Raw genomic sequence first — 15525 nt, 5'->3', positions numbered from 1 at the left:
CAGTGTATTTCACCCATTAAAAAGCAATTTTAAATCCATAAAACAACACATACCAAACCCAATAGGCAGTTTTATTGTCCATGTGCAATCCAAACTGCTAGGATAGTTGCCAGGAAACCCCGGACTGAGAATCACTCCACTGAAGTCTGACATGCCACCACCACATTGTGCTAAAAAAAAAAAAATACTTTTCAGAAAAGTGAAATGAGCAAAAAATTAATCCATAACATTGAAGATGCTTAGAGCATTAATAATATAATAATATATAATACTATACAATATAATTATACCTAGGGTTATATTTAGACAAATTCACAAACTTTAGTAGTCTTTACTACTAAATGTCTGTTAGAAATTAATTTACAGGAAGGTACCTTGCAACCCTGAATCAGCTCTGAATTGAGTAGATTTTAACTTGGGGGATACCTGCACCCAAAATAGAACAGAATACAGAATTGAAGAATCATTTAGGTTGGAAAAGATCTCCAATATTATCAAGTCCAACTTCTGACTGATAATCACTTTGCCCATTAGACTATGGCACTAAATTGCACATCCAGCCATTTCCTGAACAGGGAATGGTGACTCCACCATACCCCTGGACAGCCCATTCAGTAAAGAAATTATCCGAAATTCCTGAGCACCTTTTCCATAAAGAAATTCTTCCTGATGTCCAACCTGAACATTCCCAGGTGCATCTTGAGGCTCTGTGCCCTCATCCTGTCAGTGGCTGCCTGGGAGATCAACCCCACCTGGCCCCAGCCTCCTTTCAGAGAGCTGTAGAGAGTGACAAGGTCTCCCTGAACCTCCTTTTCTCCAGGCTAAACACTCTCAGCTCCCTCTGCCACTCCATAAGACTTGTGCTTCCACCAACATTTCCCTAATGCTTACTCTTCAATTTGTCTGCCAGAACTGTCCTTGTCACAGGCAAGCAGCACACACCAGCTCATAGCAGTGCTGAGACAGTTGTGCTTGTTTGTAAAGCAGCATCTGAATGATATAAGACAGTGTATTAAAAAAAGACTTTGTACTATAAGCTATTCAAGAGGCCTTTTAAAAAGTGTGTTTGTACCTTTTTGTTCTAAAAATGAGATAAAATAAACCAACTTAGAAAAGTAAATATACACATACTTCCAGAAATTAAACTAAATGCATGTCTTAATTTTATGTTGCTTTCAGGCATTACAACAGTAAATAAAATTACTTAGACATCCATATTACATGTGAAGGTGGTAATTATGATAAACAGAATTTTGTTTAGAAGTTTTGTCCAAGTAAAATTTGCTACAGCATTTGAAACACAAATGAAAATCATTACTTGCAAAAAAAAAAGAAAAAATATGTGGAAAAAAATCACTAAAATTTTAGCACAGCATCTTTATCTTCAGAATTTACTTAGAGCAGTGCAATTGTAATATCAGACTTCCTACCCATATGCTAATGCATAATGACAAAAACTGAAGACTAACTCCTGAAAAAATTCTTACAAATATCTAAACCTTGTTGAATATTTATAAATTCTAAACTGAGGGAGCTCAGTACCTCACAGGAGGTTTTTAACACCCCACAGGATTAAGAACAGGATTATGTGAGGCAGCTCAAGAGGATATATATTAACTGTCTTGAAGAAAAGCAAAAAAAAAAATCTTTAATGAGATCTACAGCATCCTGCTTTCCATACATCCAAGATTACAAATCCAGATAACTTTTATTGTTGGAGAACCCAAACAAAAAGGCATTTATATGCAGTGAAAAGATTACAGCTAGCAGGAGTTTTACATTCCTCACATTTATTCATTGTATAAAAAGAGTATATTTAAACGCACTTCACATGTTTCATTTTGGTTTCTGACAGGTTTTCAGTGCTTTTCCCAATAATATTATGGACACATGTATAGCTTAACTTGAAAAATAATGTATCTTCTGAAATTTGGTAGACATGCTTATGTTGAACTCATTGGAGAGGAAAATGTAATGTTATTCCTATCTTCTACAATTGCCGTTACTCTTCTGGGGAAATGAGTCCTAAATAAATTAGCTGTGTTACAAAGGTCTCTGGAGGTGTCATTCCTGATAATAAATTGATGATATATCTGACTAGAACACATAGAATCATATTATGGAATACTTTGGGTTGAAAGGGACCATATGTATTCCTTTTACTGCTTGGACATTTCAGGAAAGATTTGCCAACATTAATGTGCAGCTGCCTTTGAAAATTTCTAATTTAATTTGACCAATTTCACATTTAATTAAGTTCATCCAGTTCTCCCAATTCTTTCCACTACATGTGTCTATTATTTTTGAGTTTTCTGATTTCCTTATTCTGGTATATTTAAGAAAAATGATGTAACTGAACATACCTAAACATATTGGAATGGGATAATTCCATCTTCTTACTGGTCCCGGCATACAGGTGATATGTGAATGTCCCTAAAATGACACAATATTTGATAATTCATATTAAAAACATATGGCACACAGCACATTAATATTTCAACAAAAAGAATGTATAATTTAAAATATCATCAAAACACGCAAAACCAAAAAGGTATAATATCTAAATTGTACACTGTTAATTTCAGCATGCCTTCAATACAGCAGAGGAGACTGTGACTGCTAGCTCACTACATGATAATATCTATTAATATTATTTCTTATAGTATTACAGGATCCAGCTGAATCCTATGCTTGTTTTAATATTAAACCAAAGGTCTGGAAGCTATAGGTCTAACTGAAGCAATCTTTGCATACTATGCATGCCCATCAGTTGTTGAACGTGATGCATGCTATATAAATTATGTAAGTGCTAACTTACATCTTAAACACATCATAGACAAACCCTCTGTTTTGTTCATTGGCCCATGTAATTCTGTCTTCCAGAGAAAGCAAACAAATATGGAAAATCTTAAGAGACAACTGTACTTGGGATATCTTCCAAAACCATCTAGTCAGACTGCATAAGTCAGAAAAACTGTATGGTGAGAAGGAACTTTACATGGGTGTTTTTAAGAATCTATGCTCTTAAAATCTTTATTTTCTATATTTTTTATTTTCTTTATTTCAGCCATTTTCTGTGGCTTATCTGTTCACACTCACTTATATTTAAGGTGGGAATTAAAGCAAAGAAGCAAAAAATATTTCTCATGCTGTTACCAAGAGTGGCCAGTAAAAACCAGAAAATATAAGAAAACTTCAGTAGTCATTCTCAGAGCTGCAATCACAGAACATGTGTTTCATCTATTCTTGAAATGCTAGAAATCTGCAGACATGACTAGCAATTCTATCTTGAAGGAGAAACTGGGATACAGGTCCCAAATCGAAACAGCAATTGAAATCTGGAAGCAGAAAAAACTACTTTGTTTCAATCACTATACATAAAATACATAAACTAGGGTTTGGTTTTTTTTGTCAAAGAATAAAATTCAATTTCTATTTTTGATGCAGCACATATAAACCCAGTATCTAGGTTTTCACAGAATTATGTAAAATAAATATTTGAAATTCTTAGCATTTTTAAAACTTCATTTAGTTAGTCTGACATCAACACATGTTATAGGTGAGACTGATATTAATGGCATTTTGCTCATTCTGGCATACTTTGCTATTTTGCTCCAAAAGTATCCATAACTCCATTAGCAGTTCATAATGTGCTGTTATATAGAAATTATTTTCTCCCCATTAGACTTTTCTTTTTGCAGTCCTTGGGTAATGTCATAATTTTCTGTCCTTCTGGCTCTCAAAGAGATCGATAATGGAAGTCTCAAGTAAAAACTGTATTTGGTTTTGGATCTGATTCTATGGCATAACTGTACAAGTTTTTGAAAATATTTTCAGCTATAGGCAGATAGGTTCCTACTAGTGATTTGCAATCACTACATTTCCTGTGGATATACCTTTTGCTGGTGCAAGGACATTGCAAATTTACTTGGCAAAAATACACCCCTATTTGATAAACATTTTGGAGAAAAAACCCCAAGCAATTTTTGCAAGGAAACAACTGACACTATCTGATTTACTAAGAAAAGCAATGATTTCTTTCCCTTTTTTTATTCTTAGTTCCCCTCTTTACTTACTTTCTTTTTCCTCCTGTGCATAGAGAAATACTGTTAATTGTTCATCAAGTGATTTTAACTTAATTTTGCCGTAGTGGTTCAGCTATAATTATCAAAGAAGCTATCAATAATAGATAACAACATATAATCACTAATACAGAAGAAGCACCAAGCCATACACTTCTGATGGAATTTCTGGATAGTTTCTATTTCACTATCTAGTAGAAAAGCAAACAGTCCTATAAACTTATCATGTGCACACAATTCCTAAAGAGTTCAGCATCCATTTTGCACTGACAGACCCAAACCATGTTAAAGAACTGAAAGGCACCATTGGAAGTAGTAAGCTTGGCTTACCTGCAGAGAGTAACCCTGGTCACACTGGAAAGACACCACATCTCCAACCATGTATCTGTCTCCAATTTTGATCCCATTACTTGGGGTCTGTGGTTCAGGGCAAGAGTCCAAACCTATAGCTGAGAAAAATAGAGAATTTTAGTCATTCTAATGACCATAAGATTGGTTTTTAGGTTCTCATAGGACTGTATACAGTGCACATAGGCACACTGGGTGCTCTTTGGAATTAGCAGTTGTCTGTGGACAAGTAGCAAATTATTTCAGAATAACTGTGTGTAAGGAGAAAAAATATTCTTTCCTCAGTAAAGGAAAAGGATCAGTGTGACAACAAACACTTCCCAACCTGCACTTTCAGTTCTAAAATTCCACTGTCTCCTGGCACAGACTTCTACCTGCAGTCTCACTTGTAATTACAGCCTTCATCATGCAGACTGGGAACACCTCCACTATGCTTTACCAGCATGTGTTCTAGGGGAGGCTGGCCAACACTACACCAACTGCAAAACACTGGAAAAACAGTGCAAAGTAAAAGTGCTCTCCAGCATTCCATCCTGCACAAGTCTGACTCAACTCCTTCATTCATTTACACACACACACACACACGCAATTGCATCAGACTTCATCTCATCTGCTATGTTTAAAGACGTACCTATAAAGCTAAAACACTAATATTTTGAATTTCTGATTGCAATGGAAGCTTGTTTGCCAAGATGCTACATGCTTTTTTTCATGGTCAACACAAAGGGAAAATTTTTTTTCTTGCATCTACCCAGGAAGGCCAGGAATATAAGGAAGTATTATCAATTGAGTTGTTTTCTTTGCCCACTGTGAGAATTAAAGCCTCGTTGTGAAATCAGGACTATTACACAAGTGGTCATCAGTACGCAGGATAATAGAGAAACATTGTGGGATTCAATTATGGCCACCTACTACCTCAGAACACTATCAAAATCTGCATGTTTTAAAACTTGCTAAAGTAACTGATCACTTCATGTAAGATTCTCACTAAGTAAAATCTACCACCTTAAAAGAAGGCATTTTTATACAATATGAAAGATGAAAACTACTGGAAATTTTTAGTTTTCAAATTCTATTTTCTGTTCCCAAACTAGAGAAGAGCAAAGAACCTGTTTTGAAAGTGACTGATGGACCTAGATCCACTTTTTACCTTTCAGACATCTAGAGTGTGATCCAGTTAATATACAAAGTAAAAATGCAAAATAACAAGTGTGCTTGGCTTACACTGATGATTGCTTATTATCTGTTTTGAACAGTTAAACTTAGAATTAGCAGGTTTTAGTTTCCAATAACTGAACCTTCAGTTGAAATGAGTAACCTATGTGAATAGTCAGGCCATGCAAAGGCAAATGACCTCATCTAAATGACTTTCTCAGGCTACCTTAGCAGCCCAAACCACATTGACTGGTATTCATCCTATTGTCTTTCCAATTAATTAATGGGGAAAAAATACAATCTGAACACCAAGATACCTTTCAAGAAACTGAAACAAATTTTGACATCTTCCCAGCTGAGGACTAGTTCAGAACTTCTGTCTTTGGAGAGTTGTGATATTTATTCAGGTCATAAAAATGTACTCATAAATATATTAATAAACTGCAGTCTGTTCATTATTGACTTATTTGTGATACATGAATACTTTCTTGAACTATCTTATACTACTTTCACAGGATAATGTGTTATTGAACTTTCATAGCCAATGGCAATAAAAAGAGATTTTAACACCGGCATTCATTGAAAGCATACTTTCAGTATCTTCTACTTTTCAGATAAGAAGAATTGTGTATAAAGAAAAAGAAGCTATTTGATGCTGTCTTGCCCTTCTCCAGCAGCTCTTGTGATGCTCAATACAAAAAACTACCAATGAAATTTTTGATGATGCAAAGCTTTAGTTAGAGAAAATGAGCAATAAATCAAAATTTTTATAGTGGTGTAAAAGCATATAAACATTATGAAAGTGTTTAACAAACTAATCTGTGGTGTTCTTTGTTGGAAAAGTACAGGTGATATAATATATTTTCAATGCAATATATTTTTGTATTTAGGATGTCCAATGGAATACAGAAAATGAATTTTATGGATAAAATAACAATTTAAGAATTCATCAGAGGAGTAAAAATATTATAGAAGAAACATTATAGATAAGAACACTATCCAGTTTCAGACCATGAATGCTTATTTCTTTATGTCAAAGTATCATTTACTTGTGTTAAGATATTTCTTCAACAAATAAAGTTCCTTTTGTTTTCTTTTACTTTTATATTCACATTTGGATTTTTTAGAAGCTCAAAATATAATCCCTAGCAGACAGGACAAAAAACTATTCATGAGGGATGAAAAGAGATATTGGAAATGAAACAGAATGAAACCTTCTTAGAGAAATCTGTTGCTGAAATGAAAAAGTAATCATTTTGGCAAATGGGGCATACTTCCCCTCAGACTTGTGCCTCCTAGAATAGGTGAAATAGACTTGGACGATGCACTACAAATTGGACAAAACCAATCTTTATGGCAAGCTCATTTGAAAAACGCTTAATATAAATCTTCTGCTCTGATGTGATTCTGCATGAGAACCATGCCCTAATATTTCAAAGACCAAGACTTTAATTCAGCTGACTCCTCATGATGTCCTTGGCCAGCATGTGCTCCAATGAAATGAAATAAATTTATGAAACACTGACATTAAAATTTGGCCATTACTTTCCATTTACTAACTAGCTTTATAAACATAGTCACAGCTTTTAGACCAGGAACTGCTGTTTGAGAGTCAGATATGACCAGGACAATTGAAGAGATCAACTCTGTATCTCCTTCTTTTTGGCAAAATTTCTTTATAAATACAGCAGTTTTACGAGTTCTGGAATTGCAAGCAAACATCCTATTTGTTGTAGAAAAATGCAAGAGACAACAATCCAAAAGATACACAAGGCACAGTTTCTGTTGTCTTTCTTCCTAGCAATGGTGACAAAGTGTTGTCCCTTAGCTTAATGTCCTATACCAAATTTGTGATTCAGCTTAATGCAGAATTTTCCCTAATCTCTTCTTGAAAAACAATTGAACAACAGATGGAAAAAAAATCATAAAACTTTCACAGAGACTGTCTTTCTTGGAGAATAGTGGAGGAGCAGAGTCATGGATTCAAGGAGTGAATCAGCTGATGCCTAAGACTTGAAATCCACACTAAGCAACTAACTATAAGGTTTCAGGACAGCTGATCCCAACTGAACAAATTCCATATCATATGACCACATTCTCAGCATATAAACTAAGGGGAAAACTGGCTGGGGACTGCTCCTTGTGAACTGGCTGGGTATCAATGCAGTGGTGAACAATTACATTGCGCATCATCTGTTTTGTATATTTTATTTCATTATTATTATTTGTTTTATTTGCATATTATTATTATTATTCCCCTTCACTTTTCTGTTCTATTAAACTGTTTTTATCTCAACACACAAATTTGACTTTTTTTTTCCAAATCTGTTCCCCATCCTACTTAGAAGCAGGGGGAGGGAAGTGAGCAAGCAGCTTTATGGTGCTTAGTTGCTGTCTAGATTAAATCACAAGAGACTGAATGATGTTTTAATCACATATCTCTATCACTTACACAAGAAAAGTAAATTAATCCTTTATCTTTCAAAGCAGCATATTTCACTGAGCTACTGGTTAATTGGATATCTACCGAGAGACATCAGTATTATTTCCTGAATCACAACTTTTCAACATATACTTTGGGTTTATACACTCACACAGAAAACATTGCTTTCATTCAGATTCACACATACATCCCTGTATAAATTCATGCACACATATTTGGTTATTGTTCTTTACATGAACCAATACTTTAAGTAGTGTACTGCTAATCTTTTTTAAAGGTGGAAGTTGTACATGGGCAGTATATTACACATATTATTTGGACATGTGGGAATACAAAGGTGCATTTTCACTTTCACAGGATTCAGTCTAATTTTATTTCATTTTCATAACTCCCTGATGTTTTTTCTCATCTCAAGTTGTAAGCAGCTGAGAGACTATCTGCATTTCAAGGAAATGGCGGGATAATTCTACCTATAATTAATGTTTAGTTATAGACAAGTGATCAGGCAGTAATTTTGCAAGGCTGTGTTCTCCAACTGGCTAATCAGACAACCAGAGCATGGGATTTGCATATGGTAAAACTGACAAGAAATAACTGTGACACAATTATGCAGATCAGACACCAGAACCAATTTAAGCAGAGGGAACCACACAGCTGGTGATTGCCAGAACTCCTGTCAGTCATCTGAGACAAAGTCATTCAGACAGAAAGCATGTTTATAACCACAGCCTTTTCCACTGCTGGTGTACTCAGCAATAATAAAAACCATTTGAAATAATTCAGTGTTGTCACCAACCTGCAGGCATTTCTCACTTAAGATGCACAGCTGCTATTTTCAAATTATTCTTTCTCTCCTCTTTGCCAAGGGTAACTAATTGTATCCTACACATGCATATTGTACAGTACATGTGTTATTGTACTGAGCATAATTTGTAGATTTTGGCAAGGAGTGCTTGCTTGGGTGTGGAGCTGCAGGGGTGGCATTTGTGGGAAGAGATACTGCACTGGACACAATGGATCAGGATTGCCACATGAGCATATCTGCATTTATTTCTGTCTGCTGAAGGTTCAGAAATTTTTCAGAGACCAAAAGCTATTTAAGGAGGAAAGCAAGACAAACTAAATTTCACAGTCCTTATAGTACAGTTTTCAGGTCTGAATTTGCTCACTTGGATTTAATTGAGAATTTTACTAAAGACTTTGAAGTTATAGTATGTAGCTCATTATGTGCAATAGCACTAAATATTCCTCTATTGTATACTTTAGGTGGAACTGATGTCTGGAACCAGCAAGTGCTCTTTATTAAAAGAACGTTTTCGAATTACCTGTATACTCAAGGTGAAATCCAGCAGCTGAAACACTGATATCAGACTGAAAATTGAGGTACAAATTATTTGATGTGCTGTTTAGAAGGGGAGGGATGGTTGTTCCTAAAAAGAGAATTCAAAATATTATTGAAAAGCACAGAAAGTGACATAAATGTAGACGTCAGGATGTGATGTCTGTATGTGTATATAAACAGAATTAAGGAGAGAAAAAGAGAAAGGGTGAGGGGGGGAGAGGGTGGGAGCAGTGGAGAGGGTGGGAGCAGGAGATGGGTCACATAACCAATTCCATAATATTCTGTCATCATGGATGCTATCAAATAGCTGTCCCTATAAAAGTTTTATTGCATTCTCAGTGCACCACAATATCAGAGACATGGACAGTAGACAAGGAAAGGCTAATATAAATTTATATTATTTGCTTTTACCCACAAAAGGAGAAATATTCACTAGGGTCTTTTTAAAAGCAAGAGCAAATCCTGTCCCCAGAATGATTCTAAACATAATAGTAATGTTATGTTTATTTATTATGTCAAAATAATATATCAAGCAACTCTGAAAATATATTGCTGGACTGTTCTTAGAAATGTGATAGACCATTTATTTGTATTTCAGCACAAATCAAGATAATATGAATGCCTCTGATCTCTTAGCATTCACACATATTTAGTATAACAAAAGAAAACAAAAGTAAACAAGAAAAAGTAAAGCAAAAAGAACTGTCTTCTTTGTCTAAAATAAGGATAAAGAATGCATCCTTTTTCCTATACAATATCAAGAGATACCTATTTTTGAGGTCTGTATTTCTGGACACAGCTACAAGTGTGAGAAAAGAATTGGATTAAGAGAGGTCTAGTTTGGAAGCCTCTGAGTGTTATTTAATTTCTAACATTTTAAAATATACAGGTTTATGAAAGTCTGGTAAGAAATGACTATTAAAACAGAACTAGTATTACCTGTTGCTAATTATAGGAGAGACAAACACACATACCATGCTGAAGCATGCTTACACACACAGAAAGAGCTGTGTGTTTACAGTAAAAAGTTGAATCTGTTAACCATTTATTATAAAATCTTCTCAGTCACCTGAATAACTTCCAAGCCTTGGAGCATTGTTGTCAGCACCATCATAAAAGTCTAAGGAATCCCAGTTGTGTTCTGTGGCAAAACTCACCACTTGCACCTATGAAGAAAAATGTGAGGCAAAGAACATAAACTTCTTCCCCTCTTTATTCAAGCTCAAAGATGATTCTAAATTGTAGCCTCTGTTGCTCTCAGTCATGGAAAGTTGTCTTGCTCCCCTTGTCAAACAGAATGGAAAATCATCATTAAGTGAATAAAATGGCAACTATTTTTTATTTGATTGCCAATTCAAACTATAAATCCTGTTACTCTTAGTGACAAGTACATATTACCTCTGTCAAGAGTCACACAGCCATGAAAATCAGATGGGTATAGAATATGATTCTCTTGTTTGGAGGACATTGAGGAGAAGATGAAACATGGTATTTTCAATACATGCAGGATTTTTCTCTCTATTTTCTCCAGGACTAAACTAGTCCCACAGGGATGCATGATGCCTCATCTATTTTGCCATTTTAAATTCTGCCTCCAGGTAAGAGAAAACTGCTGTGTTTGATTACCTTCATCACCAACCCATCTCCTGAGGAGGAGCAGTCACTAGCATGCTACAAATAAAAGGCAGAATAGTCACTTCCTTTCTTCCAGAGGTGAAAACATTCTTCCACTCAAATGAAGATGTGTAGCATCCCATGAACTCTCTCCCCTTAGGCAGCGGCACACACCATCCAACTCTTGCTTTTTTTAGAGATGCAAAGTGGTAAGGAGATAAACTGCATGAGAACTACCTGTTCTCATATAGTGAAATCAAACCTTACAACGTAGAAAAATATCAGATTATCGTTTCTGATTAGCAGGGGAGAGTTTCTGGCGTTAGCTGTCTGTTTAACTGTTTACTGAAAAGCTTGTAAAAAAGACAGAGGCATGAAACCCCAGCCACTGTCAAAAAGGGGTGCCTTAGTCATTAAGTTAGAGAATAATGCTTCTTTTGCTTCAATTTTTTTTACTCCAGAATGGAATAGTTTCAGCAGAAGAAATAAACACCAGTTCCAGTAAAACCAAGTAATTAAGTAATTTTTCTATGTGAAATATAATACTTGGACCTTGTTCTACATGAAATAAATGTTCGGTTTGGCTACCTATTTCAAGTGAAGCAGTGAAGAGGCCCTTGCTGTAAGCAGGGTTCAGATACTTGGAGACTGTAATTATATCTTTTTTGTTTATTACAACTCTGGGACAAAAGAGTATCACGAAGATTAAACACCTAAATTGAAATTAAAGTTAGTAATTTAATCACCTCATTAATGATTCTGAAAAATGCAGCCTGTGATAAGAGATAAGCACTTTCAAAAAGCAACAGTGATGGCCTAAGTCAGGAGAACAGTTACTGCCTAATTTAAATCCTCTGAACTATCTTCCTAGTATAAGAAATGCACAGAACTAAGTATCCTGTCAGCTGTCCTACTCAACTCTTTAAATCAACTAGTGCTCCTCAAAATCAATCTCAAAACTGATTTAGGCTGTTAAATGTTATTGAAAGCTCTGTAATGAAATTTATTCAAAAGCTTTAAAGCACTGTCAAAAATTTTTTCTGATTTTCTTTATTAAGTCTTTACCTGCATAAAGCAGGTGAAGCTCTATATTAATTTTCTACAGCAGCTCTATTTTGAACTAGGATAGACATAAAAAACTTGTTATCATGATTTTTTGGTGTGCTTTTTGCTAGAAATTTGTTCAGATAATACTTAGAAGTTCTAATTTATTAAATTCAACTGCCTGTGCAATATCCAGATTGCTGTCAGTTTCTTTAGTGAACTCTAGAGATATGCATGACTAAGCTTAATGGACACTTTCCCACTGTGTGTTCAACTAGGTTCTTAATCTATGTGAGTAAGCAATAACTCTGAAACTATTTAAAAGAATAAATTCCCATCTCATGTTGAAACATAATGAAGCATCTTTACATCACAGTGAACTTCCATAAACAGAGTAAATAGCAGAGTTTCTCGGAGAACATATATAACTTGTTTTTGAAAGCAACTCATTTAATTTCACTGCGTTAAAGGAGATAAATAAATCTAGGGAGAGCAAAAAAGAATTCCTAGGAAGGTTCTCTATTTCCCATAGCTTATAAGGAGTCACTGATCTATCGAAATATGTTTGGAAGTTATGGTGATATTCTACTAAGCAAAAGGCTACAAGTACATATTTTAAAATTTTTAAAAGTCTTATAACTTTCAGTCACTGCATAATTAAAAAGATGTGCAATAAAGTTAATTTTCAGAATCATTAATGAGATAGAAATCTTGTACAGATAGATAATCTTTTCATCTTTTGCATAAGGAAAAACAGTTCTAAATATGATGATAGCAAGCAAATAGCAAGTAAACTTACTTGAATCCCAGCTCCCTCTGGTACTGTGATCTTCCACACACAATTCAGATTGTTGTCATAAGGCTCAGGATAACCAGGAGATAAAATGGTCCCTTTGCGCTTTGTTAAAATACCACCACAGGGCACTGAAAGGAAATGCGTAAGGCAAGAAAAGAAGTATGAAGCTTCAAAAGTGAGAAGACTTATTATAAAAGCTTATACTATGGCTGAAAACATTTTAAATGGATGCTACATTAAAATATATATATATGCCTCAGGAAAATAAAATTTTGTATCTCAAAACTCTTCTTTTAGCTGACCAAAAAAAAGAGTAGAAAAAAATTAGAATTATGTCAGTTTCCTACCTGACAGAATCATGATAATATTCGCCTTGTTTATTTGACCTTTACAGAGTTAAATCCATTTTATTGTCTCCTGGTAATCTTACAAAACTAAAGCATTTTTTAAGGCTTAGATTGAAGTATGAAAAGCTATGTATTGTATTACTATAAAAGATAAAAAGTGTCACAGAAAAAGGTAGCATTCTTTCTTCTTTCTTTCTAATATTCTTTCATTCATTCTTTCTAATATTGCTCCTCTAAATAATTAATAACACCAGTCTCAACTCCTTGACTGTTCTGTGCTTGTGTGAGTTATTTCATCACAGTCTGTGCATCTACTGCATCAGTAAAGAATTTACAAGATCGTTGCAAGACTACATTAATCACATCTGTTCACAGATTAATAAAAGTGGTACGCATGAAACAGGACAGACACATTAAGTACCATCAAGTTGCTCTTTTGAATGTTCAACTTGAAAGCATACTGTCAATGTCATTAGAGGTTCTAACAGAGACAAATAATATTACATCTTAATCTGCATACAGATATTCTGTTGGTATTTTTGAAGTTGAAGGAAAAGATTGATGAGATGGTTTATCAAGTCCATTAAAAGATAATGCATCACTTCTATGCAACATCACTAAGTTCTGGACTTCAGGAGCTGCAAATATGAGGATTTCAAAAACAGATAGAATGCAACTTATCTTAATAATAAATGTTATAGCTACATATTGCGTGGCATAAAAATAATAGAATCTGTTTGGAACTACATGGATAAATTAAAAGCTAGTGTCACAAAGTGTTTAAACAATTACTCATACAAGGATGACTAGATGGTTGATGCTAGGCTGCACCTTGAGGGTTGTGTTAATTTTTGAGCCCCGCACTACAAGAAAGACATTGAAGTGCTGCAGCAAGTCCAGAGAGGGGCAGCAAGGCTCTAGAGAGTGCATCATCCGAGTGGCTGAGGGAGCTGGGGCTGTTCAGCCTGGAGTAAAGAAGGCTCAGGGAGATCTTATCACTACAATCTGAAAGGAGGTTGTGGCCAGGAGGGGGTTGGGCTCTCCTCCCATGCAAGTAAGGCAAGACGACATTGCCTCAGGCTGTGGCAGGGGAGGTTCAGCTTGGACATCAGGTGAAGTTCTTCACAGGAGGGGTGGCTAAGCATTAAAATATGCTGCCCAGGGAAGTGGTGGAGTTACCATCCCTGTAAGTGTCCAAGAAAAGGGTGGATGTGGCACTTTGGATACAGCACTTTGTGCTGTAGATGACATGGTGACATGGTGAGGTTTGATCAAAGTTGAACTCAATGCTCTTGGATGTCTTTTCTGACCTTAATAATTCTATGATTCAATGATTATATGTCTATTATCTGAATATGTAATATTAAAACATTCACTACAATTGAGGCAATTTAATATGGTCACGTCTACCACTCCAATTTTTAACCTGGTTTAGTTTAATGCAATTTTCATCTCATAAGTGTTTTATCACCTTTATTGACAGAGGAATTTTCACACAGAAGGTGGTTTGTAACCCTTCCTCAATTTAGCTGGTCTAGAGACAGATAGCTTTCTCTTCACAGACTAAAGCATGTATTAAAATAGCAATAATATATTGTGATCAATATCCAAAAGAATGATTTCAACACTTTGTCAAGTTGTTATAACTGAAAAAAAAAAGGGAATATAATTCAAGGGGAGAAGTAGTACAATTCTACTGATTAAACTGTAATCTATGATACTAAATGAGATACAGCTATATACTTCACCTTCTTATTTATATAGAAATTGTGGATCTATTGCTATGCCTGAAACAGTCCACATCAACATTATTTATTTAAAACTTGATTAATCACATTTTAGCAATAGTACCCCACTGATACTTAGCCTTGATCTCTATCAGGATTTTGATATTTTGGAGATAATCTTATAATTTACTAAAAACCACTCATACTCTACTGGGCACCATCAGCTGGTTAGCATGGCAGATGAAACATCAGCCTAATGAAATACACTCTTTGTTTTCTTTTCATCTACTCACCTAAACCTCTGTTTATGTATTCTGCTGGAGTTAGTACCATAAGCCATTTTTGCAACGAGTTATGATATTTTTTATAAAAACTTCTGTTCCCTATCAGAAATACTAAAGTGGGGAATTTCATTACAATCACTAGATTTCTAGTTGGTCCAGGTCAGTTTATAAATATCAATGGATGCACCTAATTTATTAATTTAATTTTGAGAATCTAATCTCAAAGTGACTAGAACCAGAAAAAGTATGTTTTCTGATCTGAAAAGCTACTGGCCTTTTCCTGACAAGTAACAAAATATTAATATAACTATTTCTAAATCTTTAATATAGTAGTCTTCCTAAT

General features: G+C 34.8%; 1 protein-coding gene across 3 annotated transcripts in view; it reads right to left on the bottom strand.

Annotated features, from left to right (window-relative positions):
* The window catches only part of CSMD3 (CUB and Sushi multiple domains 3), a gene marked incomplete at both ends in the record, with an annotated part of 576542 nt that overhangs the window by 95450 nt on the left and 465567 nt on the right, over positions 1-15525 (bottom strand). For all 3 annotated transcript variants that reach the window (XM_084217912.1, XM_084217913.1, XM_084217914.1), the window contains 6 exons: positions 54-170; positions 2364-2433; positions 4413-4531; positions 9354-9458; positions 10440-10536; positions 12828-12952. In XM_084217912.1, coding sequence (XP_084074038.1) covers positions 54-170; positions 2364-2433; positions 4413-4531; positions 9354-9458; positions 10440-10536; positions 12828-12952 — 633 coding nt within the window. The remainder of the gene's footprint in view (positions 1-53; positions 171-2363; positions 2434-4412; positions 4532-9353; positions 9459-10439; positions 10537-12827; positions 12953-15525) is intronic.

The sequence above is a fragment of the Fringilla coelebs genome (assembly GCF_963513975.1).
Source record: "Fringilla coelebs genome assembly, chromosome: 1".
Taxonomy (NCBI): domain Eukaryota; kingdom Metazoa; phylum Chordata; class Aves; order Passeriformes; family Fringillidae; genus Fringilla; species Fringilla coelebs.
This window is presented reverse-complemented; position numbering and strand designations above follow the sequence as displayed.